Source organism: Halichoerus grypus, chromosome 13 (assembly GCF_964656455.1).
Source record: "Halichoerus grypus chromosome 13, mHalGry1.hap1.1, whole genome shotgun sequence".
NCBI classification, from domain to species: Eukaryota; Metazoa; Chordata; class Mammalia; order Carnivora; family Phocidae; genus Halichoerus; species Halichoerus grypus.
Window position 1 is genome coordinate 82392677 of NC_135724.1, and position 19064 is coordinate 82411740.

A 19064-nucleotide genomic window follows, 5' to 3' on the forward strand; every position below is an offset into this window, starting at 1 on the left:
GTGGGGCGCCAGGCTGTAGGGTCAGACTGTCATTCTGCAAGGCTGGATCTGCAGGTCACCACCCAGTCCCTATGGACAGGGGGTGCACTGGGCTGATTAGCAGACACCCTTGCCGTTCTAAGAAGCCAGCAGAGGGATCAGCCGTTGTTGAAGTTGACATGGGGCTGAATTATTCCCCACAGGCTTTGTTGAAAATTACCAGGTCCTTTAGAATGCAGGACCTTTTAGTTCTGTTGCAAGCTGGGAGCTGTCTTTCTTTTATCCATGCCTTATGTTTTCCTAAATAGACCTTTAAAGACAAATGTAACCCAAAGCTGCCAAAGGTGAGGGCAGCCCCCCACCCCCACCCCCAGACAGCTTGTTGATGGAGAACTTGCTTCCTTTCATTCTGGGGGCCCTCCCCACAGTTATGTTTGCAGGGGATGGGTGTGTAGGCAGGGTCTGCAGAGAGCAGCAGGTGATATCCCCACCAAGCCACAAACTTAGAGAAGGGCAAATTAATTAGAATGATACGAAACACAGTCCCTGCCTCTGTATCGTCACTTTCCGAGCCAGACACTAGGGTCTTTCCAGCTCAGCCCATTTTCTGGGGAGGGGGTTTTCATTACTATAATGGTATGTGATCACAGCTCTTTGGTGCCTTAAGGCTGCACCTTCAACACTGCAGTGGGACCCGGCTGACCATCTAGACACAGGGAAGAGGAGGAAGGTCAGAGAATCCCTTTCTCAGCCCCGACTTGCCTACTAGCTTCTGACATTTCCGAGGGAGGATCCAAACTCCAAATGCCCAGGTTGGCGTTTGGGGCAATTTTGATTTCAATGAAGCCACACCGCTGAGAACTGGGCACCCTTGACCTCCTGGTGGAGCTTTACAGCCAAGTCCCTTGTATATATTCTCTTGTATTAATAGAATCCATGTATTTATCTAATCCTGGCTTTTTCTTGCACATCATTAATTTGAGTGCACTTCTCGACTGCCCCGATTTTTGACAAGGGGTTGTTTTTAATGCTTGTTTTTATATGAGATTTGACTTCTTGATGGACATTTGTATTAGGAAATTGAAGCATGATATATATGTATATATTGTCTCCACTGTCTCTGAGGCTGCATTACTTGGATTGCATGAGATAGTGGGTTTTTTTTTTTTTTTTAAATATTTCCACAGTGTGCAAAGTGCTGGCACCATCCCTCCCTCTCTCCCCCGCTTTTCTCCGGCTGCCAAGGAGTCATTGATTTTGATTAGCTTCACTGCAGAGCGTCTGTGAAGAGAGGGAGAGGGAGGGAGGCTTTGAAATAAATTTTAAAAAAGACCTCATATCGGGTTTCAGCAGACAGCAGTGTGTGTGTGTGTGTGTGTGTGTGTGCGCGCGCGCGCGTGCGCACACGTGCATGTCCGTGCAAAGCAGAGGGAGGCCTCTGAGATCATTGTTTAGGTAGCTTGCTGCATAATGAGGCGATGAGCAAACAGAAGCGCCTCCTTCCTGATGGTGCTGGTTGCTCTCAAAGGGTGGGGGTCTAGGAGCCACAGGGATTGGAGCCTCCTGGGACTTCAGCATTCCCATTCCAAATTAGATCCATTCCCTTCTGGAAGCTTCTCGCCCCATCCCCCATAAGCAAGTAAGATCTCTTTACCCCATTTCAAATTTGGGGTTCCATTTCACAATCTTTCTGGCACAGATGTAGCTGGAGTAACAGGTTTGGCGGGGGGGGGGGGGGAGGCCCCTTTCCCTCTCTGGCTGCTGTCCATGGTCCTTGGCCATGAGCATCTCCTAGAACCCAGTTCCCATTTTGTTTTCCTCTCTTTCTTTGGGCTACTGGAGACTTCTTTTCCACACTTGTTGCAGTGGTCTCATTTAAGAAATTCTTTTCTATTTTGATGAAAAAAATGGTGATTTAAACAATATTTTCACAGAACAATGTGACTTTGGTTTCACAATTTATGTAGTTGATCTCGTACTATTACCATGTTTTTGACAGTGACAAAATATCACTTCCCCTCGTTGGGAAATTGGGGGAGTCCACCTCTGATCCTGCACAAGTATCTTTTGGGGACACTGGTTTGCCACTGTGGACTTTTTGAGTGTCCACCTGGTATCAGAAGCTGCAGTGATCAGAATGTAGGTTTTTTTCTTCTATGTTGATACCAATTCCTTTTCTGAATCTTTCCTTAAGTCAGCCTGAGCCAATCAGAGAGTCAGATGCTGCTTGGGGGCTGAGGGGGGACAGGCTAGACATGCTGGCCTAGTCCCATAGTGATGGAGGATGTTGATGTCAAAAGTGTCATTTTAAAGCTTAAACCAAAAGTTTTTAAAAAAAATATTAATTTATTCATTCAATACCTATTTATTGAGCACCTACAATGTGCCAGGTTGTAGAATCCCATCTGGGAAGAAACTTACGTATGGAGCATGGAGGGGCAGCCCTGCTTGGAACCAGATGATGCTAATTGTCCCTTTCTAGTCTGGTTCATGGTCTTTAACAGATTTGTCAGGTCATCCTTGTGACCCCAAGCCTTGATGGCAGATTGTTCTCTAGTATTTATATTTACTGAGCACCACACTGTCATGAAGGCAATTCAAAAGCCTGTGATCTCAACTCACTCCCAGCATGAAAAGACTCGTTCTTGCTGCTTCACATGGTAACGAAAGCCACCATCTACAGCGTGCTCACCAGCCCTGTGCTGAGTGCTTTACACGTTTCCCCTCCATTATTCCTCATACCCATTCTGGAAGACAGTAGGTATTATTCCCATTTTACAGCTGAGGAAGCTGAGACTCAGAAGTTTTGCAACTTAGCCTAAGGCTACACACACAGAATAAAGTGGCCGAGCCAAGATTTGAACTCAGGTCTGTGTGACCGCCCCCCCCCCCCAAACTCATGAGCTAACTGCCCTGCCACACTGTATTCCCTCCTGAGCTGCTCCAGGGCAAGCACAGCCTGGGGCCCAGCAGGGAGCAAGGGAGCCTGACTTAGATCCACTGTAAGGAGTGTTGCATTTGGGGACACTCCAAGACAGGCTGGATGGTTTAGTTGGGGATTTTATGTATTGTTCCCTGCTGTTTATGTCCTTAATTTCTATAAGGTCCCTGGGAGAAGCATCTACTTTGTAAACAGGGCCTGTTCAACTTACTTCCTAGGACATGGGAAGCTTTTCTCACCTCTTTCCTGTCCCCTCCCCGACCTGAACCCTTAAGTCTTTTGCACTATAAGTGCCCAGGAGCCTATGTGTGTATGTGGCAGGGATGGTTGTGGGGGTGTTTGGAACCTCAGTGAGGCCTCTGGCTCAGCCAGAGAGGCAATAAGCTTGGGAACATTCCGTTCTGGGTTCTAACCTTGCTGGTTTGTTGTGCTCTTTTGTAAGAGGAATTTCATACCTTGGAGACGCTTTGTACATATTTGTAATGACTTTATTAAAAAACTGGTTGTGTGCTTCCAGCCAAAGGCCTTTGTGTTTTCATTTCCTTTTGAAAGGTTGGTCCCCAAAGATCATGGGAGGATCTGGCTGTGCACCCCAACCTTCCCTGGGACAGAAGGCTACACACTCAACTCCCTTCTCTGTCTTATTTCTGAGAACTCCCCAAGGGGAGGATTGGCCTGAACAGTACCCTTGGGTTGGCCAAGAGGTTGAGGGAACTTGCCTGACAGTTCAAAATCAGTACACAGAACCATCACTTACGCATGGCGCCATGTAGATAAGCCAATGGCCGTGCAGATCTAGGTCTCCAACTATGGGAACATGGGTCTCTCTTTCACCTACATTCACCTGGTCTAAGATGCTCTGAGCGATCAAGTTGTAGTCTTTTCCTAAGAATGGTGGGCTGAGGACAGGTGGTTTTTCTAGATAATAGATGCTTTCTTTTGCCTTGGGGACCCACCCCTTCCCCACTCTCAGTCCATGTGACTTAGAGGCGTTGACCCTATCCTCCTGCCCACCTCTGTCCCCACTGCCAGGGTTCAACACCTGATGCAGGCCTGATCAGCAGGGCTTCAAGTCCAAAAGGCTAAAGGGATTGGTTTGGGGCCAAACTAATGAGTCTACCTCAGGACTCCTGCTGGAGCTTTGGGGAAACAGAAGCTCTTTGCTGGGGTTGCTAAGCTGGTGGAACATGAGCACAGAGCTTTTGGAGGACCTCTTACTGCCACATGGGATGTGACTGCCTGGAAATGAAACTGTCTCAGAGGAAAACAGAATTGAGGGATGGAAAGACATGATTCTAATATCACCGGAGCCCCTGAATCCAGCTATACTCGAGGCCCATACTGTTACATGAGCCAAATAAAGTCTTTCTCTTACTTAAGCCATATTGAGTTGGTTTTCAAATAATTGCAACCAAAAAGTTCTGCCTGACGATGTTTTTGTGACCGGTTTCATAACAATGTCCTGAGAAGCATGAATTGTCACCTAATGCTATTAATTTACATTTTAAAATACCCATCATAATCTGGCACTCAGGCAAACCCATCCTGAATCACTGGCATGTACATTCTGGGTCTGTCATCTGGTTAACCACTGTGGTGGGCCCTGCGGGTCCCCTGCCCAGATCCCTTCTGAGCCTTTCTACCGGTTCTGCATCCCCATCGTGCTCCTTCGTGTGCTTTGTGGCACCTGGCACCATCAGAGACTTGGGGCATTCTCAACCAGCAACCCATATTCCAAGGATTGATAGTGTGTGAGTAAAAAAACCTCAGGGTGGGACAAACTTTGAAATGCAGCTGATGCTCTAGAGCTCGGAGGGGCCACGCGGAGCCAGGACTTCTCTGAAAGTCACCCTCTCGTTTGGTTTCTTCTCCCTCCCTTACTGGTTTCTCCTGGGAGGACTTCCTTAATAAAGCATGTGCAACTCAGTGGATCTGCTTGGTGGGAAAACCAATAGCAGACAACCACCCACTGCATGAAGTGCTTCTCGGCTTTTCTCCTCCAACAGTCCCACCCGGCTTCAAGAGGCGAATAGACTCGAGACCACGAACCCAAGTTTCATCGACAGATGATATTTATTGGCAGAAGGGAATTTAAGGGAACGTTAAAAACGTCAAAGGCAGCTCTGTTCAGCCCAGAGCAAAATTACTAAGAGATTCCAGGACTCACTTTACATGTCCTCTTTCCAACCCGAAGTCTTAGGTGCTTGGTGCCTCCAAGTGTCTCTCACATTCTCCTCTTATGAAGGTAATGAGCCTGTTCCACCCAGGTCCAAAGCTTGCCTTTTTATTCTCACATTTATTATGCCCAAGATCTTCTACACTAAGAGGGCCATTTCTAAGAGTTTCAGGAACTTGAGACAGTGAATCATAAAATAAGAGCAGGATACTCCAACACAATATGCGATCAATCCTGCTTATAACAAAGGAGTTGCAGAGCCAGGATGGGCAATGGAGAATGTTCTTCTTTCCCAGTGACAACCCTTGGCTGCTTTTACCCTGTGGTGGGGAACCTATGCAGCCTAATGTTTGGGAGACTCTTCACTGGCCGCTGTTCCTCCTTAGGGCAGAAGTTCCTCCCATCCAAAAGAAAACCTCCAGACAGAACTTTCCCCCAGAGGGTAGGGAATGAATAAGTAAAATCCTAAACGAAATTATCCCACCTGCCCCCAAGTATCCCCCACGTGTGGCACTGTTTATAACGTCAGAGGCATGGCTCGTTAACTGAAGATCGTTAGAGATGTGTGGGTTTCTTTTCTCTTTTTTTGGTGGCATGAGTAAATTTGGCAAAACCACGGGTGCCTTCCCCACTACTCTACATTGTTAGTGTCCCTGGCTCCAGCAGATAATACACAAGGTTTCATCATCCTGGAGATGGCTGTGGGGAGGTGAAGTGACTTCCCAAAGTCATGCAGAGTTTGGAATCAGAATTCCACTCTGTCACAAGCTAGCACGTTAATAAATCTTCTCCAGCTCCGATTTCTTGTGTCTCTTTGATGGCATCTGCAGGCAGGGTGATCTTTCTGATAAAAACCAGCCACAGAAGCTCCTGTTGCTTCCCTTTGGTTCTTCCTCAAGGCAGGGGGACCAGAACAGCCGCATCCACCCGGCCCCCTTTCCCTCTGCTTCCCCTTCCGACTTGATTATCCAGGCAAGTGGGATTGTAACATCGCTGTAGCCATTGCCATAGTAACAGAGCTTGAAAGATGCCATGCTGCCCTGGAAGGGATGTCTTGCTGGGTACCAGGAAAGAGCCAGGGATGTCAGGCACAGGAAAAGATCCCGGCTTGATAGCACATGGGGGCAAACGTCCTGAAACTGCTAGGGATGGGGTGGGCTTGTTATTACTGGCGGAGAGCAAGGTGGCAGCCAGTCTCCCACCATTTCTGCTGGGGCTTTGTTGTTAATCTGCTCACGAGCCACAAGATTGATGTCTCTGTAACGCCACTGGCACCAGCCCATTGTGCTGAGGTTGACGGTGAGTGAGCAGAGTGGGGAGAGGGTTAGGGGCAGGCAAGATTCCAGAAGCTTCTAAGTGATCACCTGTCCCATCTTGTCCCACATTCAAAGCAGGGAGGGTCTCACAGGTGGAGAAGCTGTTCTGTTACAGAGATCAGCAGCTCTGCTATAGAGATGACAGACACCCTGAATGCTACTGGATTCTATGCCACCACCCTGGCTTGTGGAAAAACCCGTAACGTGGATCGTTCATTTTGCTCTCAGGGCCACCAGGGGAGAAGGCGATGGCCACAGGCACTGTAGACAAGCTGAGACCCAAGTGAGGGACAGGACAAGAGCAGAAGGAGGAGGAGAGAAACGAAGACAGGTGTGGTGACCCAGTGATATCGGCATCGGGACCAAAGCTGGCCATTCCTGATACCCAAATGCGATTGAGCATCCCAGCCAGAGCCCAGCAAAATTGCAATTTTAAAGACCAACTCTTTTCATGAATCCAGCCACAGCTAGATTTCCAGAGCCAGTGCTCACCGTTGGCATCCTCAGTGGGGCCCAAACCAAATGTGCTATGCACCTGGGCCACGGATGGGCATCAGAATCACCTCTCGTGCGTCTAAAAAGCCATGTCTGCTGGGCTCCACGTCCGCAGTGTCTGAGCAGTGGGTGAGCATGGTGGTTGAGAGGGTGCGCTCTGAAGCCAGACAGAGGGTCCACCCCTGCCAGCTGGGTGACCCTGGGGAAGTTACCACATGGAGCTCCATGCCTCAGTTTCCTCCTCTGTAAAACAGAGGAAACAACAGGACCTCCACCCCAGGGCTGTTGAGAGGATTACAAGAGGTCATCCAAGCAGGATGCTTAGCTGGCATGACGTGCTTGGCACACTCAATTATTGCAAGGACAAGGTGGGGCCCGGCACTTGTATTTGGGAAATGCTCCACAGTGATTCTAATCTGCAGACCTGCGCCGCCTGGGGAGAGGCAGTGATCTCCAGGCCCTTTCCCGGGCGCAGCATCAGGTCACCACGAGTTAAAGTAACCTGTCTATCACCAGTCCCTTCCCTTGTAGGGGGCAGGAGACCCACGTGGGAGGAAGCCAGATCTGAGTCAGGAGGCTTGTAGGGGAAGAACGGCCGCACCAAGGATGCACGCACTGTGCCACAGAACAGAAGAGGAAGGTGAAGGTCGGGAGGACAGGGGCCTGGCTTTAGGGAAGGAGGTGGAGAAAGGCAGGAGGCACGATCATAAATGCTTGAGGCCTGTGTTCCAGGAAGTCCGCAGAGCCGGACCCAATCACGCAGGCCATCCCTCGGCTCCCAGAGCGTGCCTGGGAGCTGGGATTCCTCGTCCCTCAGCCCTAATACACCTGGAAGTGTGCCGAAGTGGCCCCGTCCTTCCAGCAGCGCAGGGTATCCACGGCAACCGAGCGGCAGAGCGGGCAGGTGCGCTCCCGGTCCAGCCAGAGGCAGAGGCACTCTTCACAGAACACGTGCTGTGGGGACAGCAAGCAGGACGACTGGGGACACTGCAGCGAGTGTCCCCTATGTGCCAGCCTCAGTCCCAGGAGCTGGGGACACAGCAGTGGACAAAACAGACAGCCCCTGCCCTCGTGGTGCTTGCACTCTACTTGGGGAGATGACTGGTCCCTTGAATCTCCAAAATGTAGAGTACATCAATGATAAGTGCTGAGAAGAAAAGCCAGGGGGAAGGGGCTAGGGAGTGCTTGGGAGGGCTGCTGTGTTCAGCATGCGGGGCTAGAAGGACTTTCACTGAATACTGACATTTGGGTGAAGACTGAGCCCTGAGGATCTCTGGGAAAGAGTGCTACAGGCAGAAGGAATGGCTTGTGTAAAGGTCCTGAGGCAGGAGTATGTCTGCTGTGCAGCTGAGCCTGGGGCTGGAGGGTGGGAGGTGGGGGATGAGGTCAGAGAAGCTATGGAGGGATAGAGATTGCATAGGGCTCTGTGGGCATCATGAAGCCTTTGGCTTTTATTCAGAAATAGGGAGCCATGGTAGGGCTTTGAGCAGAGGAGTGACCTGAACAGGATTTGCATTTTGAAAAGATGACTTTAGTTGATGGGTTGTGAACAGAGCTCAGGGGTTAAGAGAAAGGCAGGGAGACTGGAAATATCAATGAGTTCTAGCACTTTCTGGCCATATCACTTGGACAAGTGACTCAACCTCCCAATGCCTCAGTTTCCTCATCTGTAAAATGGGAGAAGGTCAGGAGGAAGTGGAGGGAATCCCCCCTTTTTCTAAGTAAGCTCAATGCCCAACGTGGGGCTTAAACTCAGGACCTCAAGATCAAGAGTCGCATGCTCTACTGACTGAGTCAGCCAGGGGCCCCCAAAATGCTGCTAAGAGTACTCCACTCATAAGAAGATTGCTTCACATTAAAAGTGCTTCGACATAACAGTCGAAGGCAGTGTACGATTCTCAGCTGGAGCCTGGATGGGGGGAAAACCCTAGCTATGCAGGGTATTTTGAAGACAGGTGGAGAAATCTGGATATATACCATATATTAGATAATATTTTACATCAATTTTAAATTTCCTGGGTGTGATGGTGGAATTGCAGTATGGGAGAGAATGTCCTTGTTCTTCAAAGGTGAACACTGTAATATTTTCGGATGAAGAATCAAAATGTCACCAACTTATTCTGAACCGGCAAGGGGGAAAAACAGTTACATCAAGAAAAAGCAAATGGAAAATGTTAATGATTAGTGAATCTAGATGACAGATAAAAGGGTGTTCATTCTACTGTCCTTTTGCTCTGTAGCTTTGAAATTTTTCAAAATAAAACTGATAATTTAAAATGATAATATGAAAATCCCAATACAATGTTTCTTAAAAAGTTTAAAAAAATTAAATTAAAAAGGCACTTAGAACAACGCCTGGTCAATAGTAAGTGTGCTATCAATGTTGGCTATTATACAGTAGGAGTTATTATTACATTTTATCTATTTATTGTTTATTATCTGTCCCTCTGTGCCAGGCTGTAAGGTTCTTGTACACCCACTCCTAGCACTGTAAACAGTGTTCTAAAGGAGAACTCCATGATGCTCTATGCAACAGGGGACCAGTCTGATGCAGGGGGTAGTCTAGGAAGGCTTCCTGGAGGGGGGCACACTTGTGTTAAGGCCTGAAGGATGGTTAGCAGTTGAATGGGTGAAGAGAGGGGTAGGGATAGAGCATTCCAGGCAGATGGGAGCAGCTGTGCCAGGCTCCTGAGGTGGGACAGCATTGAGGCACTCAAGGATGGCCAATGTGGCCTCAGCAGGAGAGTGTAGGGAGTGGGCAGCAGGAGGTGAGCAGGCCACACAGAACCTTGAAGGCTGTGCCTGGACTCTCACCGGGGTCTGGAGGGCAGGACCCAGGGGTCAGCAGACCCAGCAGCTTCTCTGGACTCCCACCCAGGGCACTCAAGGCCCTCCATGATGGTGTCCTCCCCTCTTCCTCATCACCTGCCCCAACCCCGCCCGGGGTAGCCGATGTCACTGACACACAGGATGACTTGCAGTGCAAAGCTTAGTCATACTGCTAAGCCTCAGGGCAAGCTGTAATGTCTGTCTGGGGTGCCCTGATGCCCTTCCTCCATCCTTACCAGCTGGTGGGTGCCTACTTCTTGCAGAAGACTTAGCCCAAGCCATGACACCTCCCCTTCTCTGTGACGTCCCCTGTCCTCCATGCCTCACTGTCTCCTGCAAATCTAAGTGCTGGCTGTGCCTTCCCCTTCCAGGTTCCTCCTGGGGAGCGTGTCTCTCGCAGCATCACATGCACGCCTCTGGAATGATCCATAAACTCATCTGTCTTGTTCACTGCATTAAGGGCTTCGGGAGGGCAGGGACCACACTCCCAACACGGTTCTGAGCACGTGGCAGATGCTCAGGAAATGTCTGCTCAATGAATGAATGAGACTTAACCTTGTTCCCCGGGAAAAGGAGGTACTTACGTAGAAGAAAGCAACACAAGCCCTGATCACGGGAAGCTCAATACTTGAGTCAGGTGAACGGGAAATGAGCCAGCTTTTCATTCCTTCCTTCAAAAAAACATTCCCTGAGGCTCTCACACGTCTCATTCAGTGGTTCTCAAATGTTTTGGTCCCAAGACCCCTTTACAGTCTTAAAAAATCACTGATGATCTCAAAGAGCTTTTGTATATGTGGGTCAAATCTGGCTATATTTACCGTATTAGAAATTGAAACCAAGACTACACAAACACATGAAAATGAAGCCAGGGGGTACCTGGGCCACACTTTGAGAACCACTCTTCTAACTGCTCATTTACCATTTGCCCTGCCATTTGGGTGGTAAACTTCGTGAAGGCAGCGACTGCGGTCGTGTTCCCATAGCCAGCCCCGAGCCTGCACAGAGTAGGGACTCTGTAGATGTAGCTGGCAAAGGAATGCCTTCCTGGGTAGGTCAGGTGGGAGATTCTGGAAATACCAGCATGGTTAAGACCTGGCCTCTCCCTTCTGGCAAGAAGGGGCCCCTTCTGGGCTGGGAAGTGTAGGATCGGGTGGGTTTATGGTCAGTGGGGAAGGCAGGTGTCACTGGGTCATTAATGGTTCCCTGGCTGTGCATCCTGGAGCACAGAGGCGGGTGAAGAGCCCCTGGGGTCGGATGGGCCACCCTCCCCTCCCCCTGAATTCCATCCAGACTCCCCAAGTCTTGCTCAAAGATTCGGAGCAGGTGGGTAGTGTGAGGGCCGGGGACAAGAGCCCCCACAAGCACAGAAGCTAATCCCCATGTGAGAGAGGAGGCTCTGGATGGGAGAGGGGCAGCTCCTAGCCCAGCATTTGGTGTTCGGTGTGAGCTGAGAAACACGGAAGCAGCCAGGCCAGGTCTGGGTGGATTGTTCAGGTGAAGAGTACAGGTAACGATCATGGGCCCTCTCCCTCATTGAGCACAAATACTGTGCTAGGCACCGCTCACGTCCTTTACATACAGTCTCATGACAGCTCACAGACCAGCGAGACTCAGAGAGGGAGACCCACCAGTGCAAGGGCACACAGCTGCTAAGTAGTGAGGCTGGAATTCAACTTCAGGGATGTAGTAGGCTGACTTCGATTATGACTCCCAGTGATCTCCTCCTCCTGGGATTCACACCCTGTGTGGCCCGTCCCCTCCCCTTGAGTGCGGCTGTACTTAGTGACTTGCTTCAAGCCAACGGAATACAGTAGAGGATGGAACGTCACTTCTGAGATTAGGTTACAGCAGACGGGGCCTTCCCTCTTGCTCGCAGTCTTTCTTGGGCTTCTCACATGTTCGTTCTGATGAAGTCAGTGTGACAAGGAAGCCGGGGTAGGTTTTGGCCACACCAGGCAGCGAGGAACGGAGGCCCTTGGTCCTACAGCCCACAAGGAACTGAATCCTGCCACCCACACATGACTGAGCTTGGAGGTAGATCCTTCCCCACGGTACACTGACTGGTGTCCTGACTGCAGCCTGGGAGAGACTCTGAAGCAGGGGACCCAGCTGTGTTGGGTTGCTGGATTGCTGACTCATGCAAACTATAAGATGATAAATGCTAGTTGCTTTCAGCCGCAGTGTTGGGGTCATTTGTTAGGCAGCAATGGGTAACTGATACAAGAGGTGTCTGCCTTCATAGCGAATACTCTTGCCCACCACATTCTATTTATACTGGTCACACATGGAGATGTTTATAGCACTCAATTGTAAAAATGACATTACTGAAAGTGTGGCTACTATCAGATAAGGGACACACACACACACACACACACACACATAGCCCTAACCACAGATCCTCTTCAATCACATAAATCCAGCCAGCTTTGTCTAGATTTAGAATTAAACACTTAACACTGAGTATTGGCATAACACGCTATGCTTTTCAAAACCCACACACAGAATACATGTCATCTCACTCGACTGTACTGAAGAGCCTGCAAGCTGCGCAGAGCAAGCATTTTCATTCCTGGGTGACAGAGGACATGGAGGGTCAGTGCCGCAAAGAAACATGTTGCTAGGGGTTGCAAAGTTAGTGCTGGGACGCTGTGGGTGCTTGGAAAGCACCTGATGCGTAAATGCATGGATGGAGGAGTCAGCACAGGTGCTGAGTGCGATCCCAGCTCGGCTGTTCATTCATTCCCTGGAGGTGATGCACACAGGCTGAGCTGCACAGGGCACAGCACGCTCCTAGGAATTTCCGGGAAAAGGGCTCTAATATTTTAATGCAGCCTTGAGGACATCTCAGAGCAAGAGGCCGCATCTGGGGGAAAAGTCCTGGCCTCTGGAATCCACGGCTCTGGGTTGGAATCTGGTTTTGCTGCTGAGGAGCAGGGGGGCCTCAGGCAAGTCTGTCGTTTCTCCTTGCGGAGCCCACCTCTGTCTCTGTAATAGAGGGTCACTGTTTCCCCCACAAGGTGAGGGGAAGGATGGAAACAGCACGAAATCAACAGGAGTCATCATTCTCTTGCCCTCTTTCCTTTACATTATCAATACTCAAACAAAACAAAACAAACTCATAGTGACCAAGAGCTAATTGCACTCTGACTTTTCTCTTTGGAAAGAAATCTTTTAAATAAGCCACGTTTCTGACTCTGTGTTCAAAGTGCCCTTTCCTTGATGCCCCATCAGCTGGCAGGAGGCATGCCAGAGATACTTGGGGAATGACTAGCTGGGCTAGTGCATCTCTCTGAGTGAAGAGCTCTAAACTCTGGGGACGCCCAGGGTCTGCCTGACCAGCTTCCATTGACAATCTGTTTCCCAGGCTCTGATGGGGGGGCAGGGAGGGAGATGGGTCATGTGTGTGTGACACACTGTGCTTAATTTGATGTCCCTTTGAAGGAGAGATAGGACGTTCCTTTAGCCTGGGCTCTTCATCTATCCACTCATTCATCTGTCCTGTTCATCTATCCAACCATCCATCCATCTACCCATTCATTCATCTACCCATCCATTCCCCCATCTACCCACCTATTTAGCCACCCAGGTGTCCAACAATTTTTCCATTCACTCAGTCACCCACACACTATACCTCTATCCATGCACCTTGGTACTCATCTATCCACCCGTTTGCCTGGCTACCATCCGTCTCCATCCCAACCATCCATCCATCCATCCGATATTTACTGAGTCAGTACGATTCTCCTGCTAACAAGACAGACACGGTCACCACTCTCAAGTCTGCCAATGCTTTGGCAAAGAGGAGACAGACCTTACACAACCAGTTGCCCAATTAACTAGCTGACAACTGGGATAACTGCTATGAAGGAAAAACACAAGGATCTCTGAGGCCATACCGCTGGGAGCACCGGCCAGTCCCGGGAAGCAGAGTCAGGGAAGACTCTGAGGAAGAAACACCTGGCTCATTCATTCATTCAAAGTGCTCAGGAATGAACGAGGCCCTGTTGCCTCTGGAAGTTGTCTCTGGCAGTCCAGGCCCAGCTCCCGGCAGCAGAGCAAGCCTGGCTTGGCCAGGACTGTGGGCTCCGACCACCGCCGCGTGTGGCCAGTGCTCCTAGATCTGGGACAACCCTCCCAGGAATTCGAATCCAGCTTTGGGAAGACGTCATGGCACCAGGAGAGGAATGGGAGAGAAGCAGACACACGAAGGCTGGGAGAGATTGCCAGAAAGGAAGAAGCAAGACTTTCACCTTGACATCATGTTCAAGTAATCGCTGCCATGGAGAAGGCTACACAGATGGCTCTGAACCATATGAAAAGATGCTCAAGTGCACTCGTAATTAGGGAAATGCAAATTCAAACTGCACCGAGATCACATTTGTCACCTGTCAGGTTGGCCAGGCTCAGAAAAGGTTGGAAGGCACAGTGTGTTGGTAAGTGAGGGGAGCAAGAGGTCGTGTTGCGCTCCGCACTGGGAGCGTAAATGGATACACTCTTTATGAAGGGCAATTTAGCAATATCTGTCAAAACTGGATACCCTCTGACCTCGTAATTCCACCACTAGGAATTTATCCTACCAAGTGCTCGCACATGTGTGAAATGGAACGCATGCCAATAAGAGCCAATATGGACTGAACCCTGACCACGTGTCAGGCGTGGCTCTAAATGCTTCACTGGCATCAACTCATTCAGTCGACTCGATGGGCCAGGTAGGTGCTATAGATCTCCCCATTTCTGACCTCTCAAGACAGCCACCATTGTAATTACAGAAGATTATAAACTACTAAATGCCCATCCATAGGGGAATGATAAAACCAACGGCGGCCCATCCACAAAGGGGGATGATATGCAAAGAAGGAGCAATCTCTTAAGACAGAGCTTCTAGTCAAAGAGGAAAGATGCAGAACACAGCTTGGGGAGAATATGCTACAACAGAGGTCTTTCTGAAAAATGACATGTGTACGTGTGTGTGTGTGTGTGTACATATAGTGTTTTAATTCTATAAAGCATCTCTCTGAAGATATAAAGGAAACTAGGGAGCTGGGGGGAGGGTAGGAGGCTGGTCATTGTTTTCCTTTTCATATCTTTAAAAAAATAAACTTTTAATTTTGGAATAATTTTAGACTTACATAAAGGTTGCAAACATAGCACAGAGAATCCTCATTTAGGCCCCTCACTAAGTTTCAATTCCCCAATATCATCAGCTTGCTTTACTCGCCTTACTTTTACATCAAAGCCAAAACCCCATTGATTCATGACTAACCACTGAACTCCAAACTCTATCTGGATTACCTCAAACCAGTTTTCCTACTCATGTCCTTTCTCTGTTCCAGGCTCCAACCCAGGTCCAACGCTGCACAAACCCCCCATGACTCCCAACTCACAAGATCCTCAGTTCGAATTTCGAGTCATGCAAACATATTTTCAATTTAAAAATAAATAAAATGCAAAAAAAAGAAACTTCCTAGCATTCCCCCAAATAGCAAAAAAAAAAAAAAAAAGAGAAAGAAAGAAATTTTGCTGATGCCAAAAAAGGACCTCACTCACCTCCTGCCCTCTGAGGCCCGGGCGCAGGGGGTGGTGGTTGCCGAACAGGGGGGCATCCGTGCTCCCATTCTTACCAGGGTTCAGGCTATGCCTCCTGCAAAAAGCCTTCCCAGCCTGGAACTCATCGCTCTCTGTCCCAGTCCCCCGGGATCCTGCATGAATCTCTTTTACACAGCACTTATGACTGCCTGCCTTGTTTCATAGTTATTTATGTATGTGTCTGTCTCCCCAAGGAGACCGTGAGCTGCCCGAGCAGGGAACAGGGTCTGTGTGCCCTCTGCCTCCCCTCCCCGGTATCTGATAGGATGCTTTGCCTCATTTACATTTGCTGAACTGACATCTTAGCCCCTGATGTCAGGAGGAGGAGGAGTACGTTTAGGGAGCTAAAAGAGAGTAACCAGTACTTACTGCTATGGGTTGGTGGCCCACAATTAATAACGAAAACAAATGGTAATAGTAATTACAGTGATGATAAGAACTTTAACAAGAGCCATTTTTATGGGTGACTAATTCCAATTTAGCTCTTTCATCGATGATCTCATTTAATCATAATCATAGCTCTATGAGGTAGGTATTATGATGCCCATTTTATACACGAGAAAAACCAAGGCTCAGGGAGAGGGAGTGATCCACCCTTGCAGGGTCCAGAGTGCTGCTGGGATTCCCACGCAGACTATTCTGACTATACCATACTGAATTTTTCATTTTTGATGCTTGACTGATAAATCCAGGGCTCAGAGAGGTGAAGGAACCTGCCCAGGACCACCCACCTAGGAAGAGGCAGAGCTGAGATCTGAACCCCAGGTCTGATCTGACTCCAGTCTTGACCACACTGTTCCCAAAGACCCACCCCAGAGCCCTGAGGTTTGGTCAGGGGAGAGGCGCATGGGACTTCTGCTCGGGACACGGCCCCAGAGGTCCCCCAGCCTCCATCCCCTGATGGCTCTGCCCAGCCCTGCTCACCTGGCACATGAGGATCAGAGGCTCCCGGAACTCAGCCTGGCAGATGGCACAGATATCACCAGCTTCCGTGCATTGTTGCCCAGTGGCCCGGACGCCGTAATTCTGTTTGAGGGAGGGAAGAGAGATAAGGCCAGCTGTGGACCCTCACTGGAGCGATGCCCTCAGGAGTGCTGTGAGAGACCTTTCCAGCACCTGGTTCTTTTGCCTTCAGTGGGGGCCATTTGAAATCTGCTCACCTGAGAGGTGCAGAGAAGCTTCAGGGCTTTCCTAACTCCGCCCACACGACCACAGATGTCGAATGACTGAAAAGAGAGGGGAGTATTGGCTGAAAAGTCTCCCAGGATTGTTTAGGATCTCTCTCACCACTCCCGATCAACCCCCACCGATCCCTCGTCTTTGACAACGAACATTTTCAGGACACTCTATCCCATTTGGAGCTCCTCATTCCCCTCAGTTTTGCTTGGCATTTGTCTTGCTGCCTTATGTCAATAGGCTCCCTTGCTAGCTGGGCCGGGATAGCAAATACATGACATACATCCTGCCTCTTCCCCCTGCCACGCCCAGCACAGGCATTGCTAATTGATCACAGCACTCTGCTTCTGAGCCCAGCCAGCACTCCAGTCAGGTAGTGCCAGTCGATCAGAATCAGCAGGCAAGAGAAGCCCCAGTGGCTTACAGGGCATGGATGGCCTGGCTAGTCCTGCTGGGAGAAAGGGAAGGGAAGAACACATTCCCCCAGGATTCTCTAGAGCCAGAAACAGAGAAGGGAGAAGAAAGAGGAGGATGTGTTTATGGTTAGGGGGGAAAACCCCGATTTGCACCCAGGAATGGAAACAAGTGTTGGGGGGGGCAGTGTCGTTTATGGGTAAGAGCTCCGGGCCCTGGAAGCAGGCTGCCCAGGTTTGACACCCACCCTGTTGTCTTTAGCCCAGTGACGCTGGGCGAGTTGCTTCTCTCTGAGCCCCCATCTCCTCGCCCATAAATACAGGAGTAATAATGGAAATATGTGAAGGGAGAGCATCTGGTGAGCTTTATGGGCAAGAAATTAGGGTGGATTTAACCACAAAAAGGAATGAAGTATTGATATATGCCACCATGTGGATGAACTTTGGAAACATGATGCTAAGTGAAAGAAGCCAGCCACAGAAGACCACATAGTGGAGGATTCCATTTATGTGAAAGGTCCACAATAGGCAAGTCCATAGAGACAGAGAGCAGACTGGTGGTTGCCAGGGGCTGGGGGAGGGTAGTGAGCAGGAATGGGAGGGACAGCTTAATGGGTACAGGGTTTCTTTTTGGGGTGATGAAAATGTCTTTGAACTAGATGGTGGGGGTGGTAACAGCCCTGTGTACCTGCTCAATGCAACGGAGCTGCACACCGTGAGATGGTTAGTGGTTCATTTTGTGTTGTGTGCATTTTACCTCCCTTAAAAAAAAAAAAAGATTCCAAGCTCCCCACTTGCCCCCAAGGCTCAGCAAATGAGTGGACCTTCCTCAGGCCAGCCCTCCAGCCCCCGGCCCACCTCACCTTGCAGAGGCTGTAGAGAACAATCAGGACCCCTCCTAGGAAGTAGCTGTTGGAGGAGTCATCTCCCATGATGTATTTATACCACAGCTGGATGGGGACAAGCGATCGGAACAGCTGGCTCAACTCCTCGATGACCAGATAGAACTTTCCCTGCAACCACACAGAGAGCATCAATTATTATTAGCTGTAAAGGACCCAAAGGACCCAGCCGGGGGTCCCCCAGCCTGGGCAGTAATGACGTTCCGGGTCACAGGCAGGCCATTAATCAGCTTTGGAAAGCACTCAGACCTGCTCCTAATGGGTTTGCGATATGGCCGGGGAGACGTGGCCCCTGCCCGCCGCCCTCACCCACTGCCCACCAGCGCCGAGGAGCAAAGCTCTGAGGATCGCATTTCAGGGAGGGAGAAACTGGACATTTCTGTTGGAGGGTTGGAGTGTGGGTCACTCCCTGGTGCTTGCCGTGGCGTTGGGGGCACCGTCCCTGGCCCCACACACAGATTGCTTTTGTCTCGAGGGCTGACCCAGGCATCACGGGGGCCCGGCCTCCAGGGCATGGGCTGGATGGACAACAGGAAGCGAGTAAGGGCAGGCCTAGAGGTGGAGGGGGATATGCGTTCTCCTTCCCAGCTCCATCACCTACAGTCTGCAAGGAGGCAGGGGAACATCTGGGCAAAGGAGATGCATTTGGGATTCAGATGGGGCTGGGTTTGAAGCTTGCATTGCTGCAAGCTCATGGGCCCCAGCTTCCTCATCTATAGAATGGGAACCACAACTCCTGTCTTATAGGTTGCTCTGAAGATTCACAGAGAGCATCTAGCACTGTGCCTGGCACGGAGCAGTACTCAACCAATTCTATTTCCCTTCCTCCCTTTGCCCTTGGACAAGTCCCTCCAGCTTTCTGTGGCCTGAGCTATAAAATGAGACGAAAATAACCCCACTCCGTTATGTCTAATAAATTTAAACATGCACCTACTTATGACCCAGCATCTCCACTTCTATGTATGGACCCCAGAGAAATGAAAATATGTCTGCTTATATGCAAATGATCATATAGCAATTCTATTCATAATACCTCCAAGCTGGAAACAGCCCAAAAATCTTATCAGTGGAAGAATGGATAAACAAATTGTTGTATATTTATACAATAGAATACCACTCAGCAATAAAAATGAACAGATGACTGATATACACAACAACATGGATGAGTCTCACACGCATTATGTCCAATCGAAGGAGACAGTTATAAAAGAATATATATTGTACAATTCTCATTTATATGAAATCCTGGAA

The 19064-nt window shown here is 49.5% G+C and overlaps 1 protein-coding gene across 2 annotated transcripts in view; it reads right to left on the minus strand.

Annotated features, from left to right (window-relative positions):
* Positions 1-4970: 4970 nt before the first annotated feature.
* RNFT2 (ring finger protein, transmembrane 2) overlaps positions 4971-19064 on the minus strand; it is a 68890-nt gene continuing 54796 nt past the window's right edge. For both annotated transcript variants that reach the window (XM_036115863.2, XM_078060927.1), the window contains exons 8-11: positions 17775-17924; positions 16483-16548; positions 16247-16348; positions 4971-7861 (exon numbers count right to left, since the gene is read on the minus strand). In XM_036115863.2, coding sequence (XP_035971756.1) covers positions 7727-7861; positions 16247-16348; positions 16483-16548; positions 17775-17924 — 453 coding nt within the window. In that variant the 3' untranslated portion in view covers positions 4971-7726. The remainder of the gene's footprint in view (positions 7862-16246; positions 16349-16482; positions 16549-17774; positions 17925-19064) is intronic.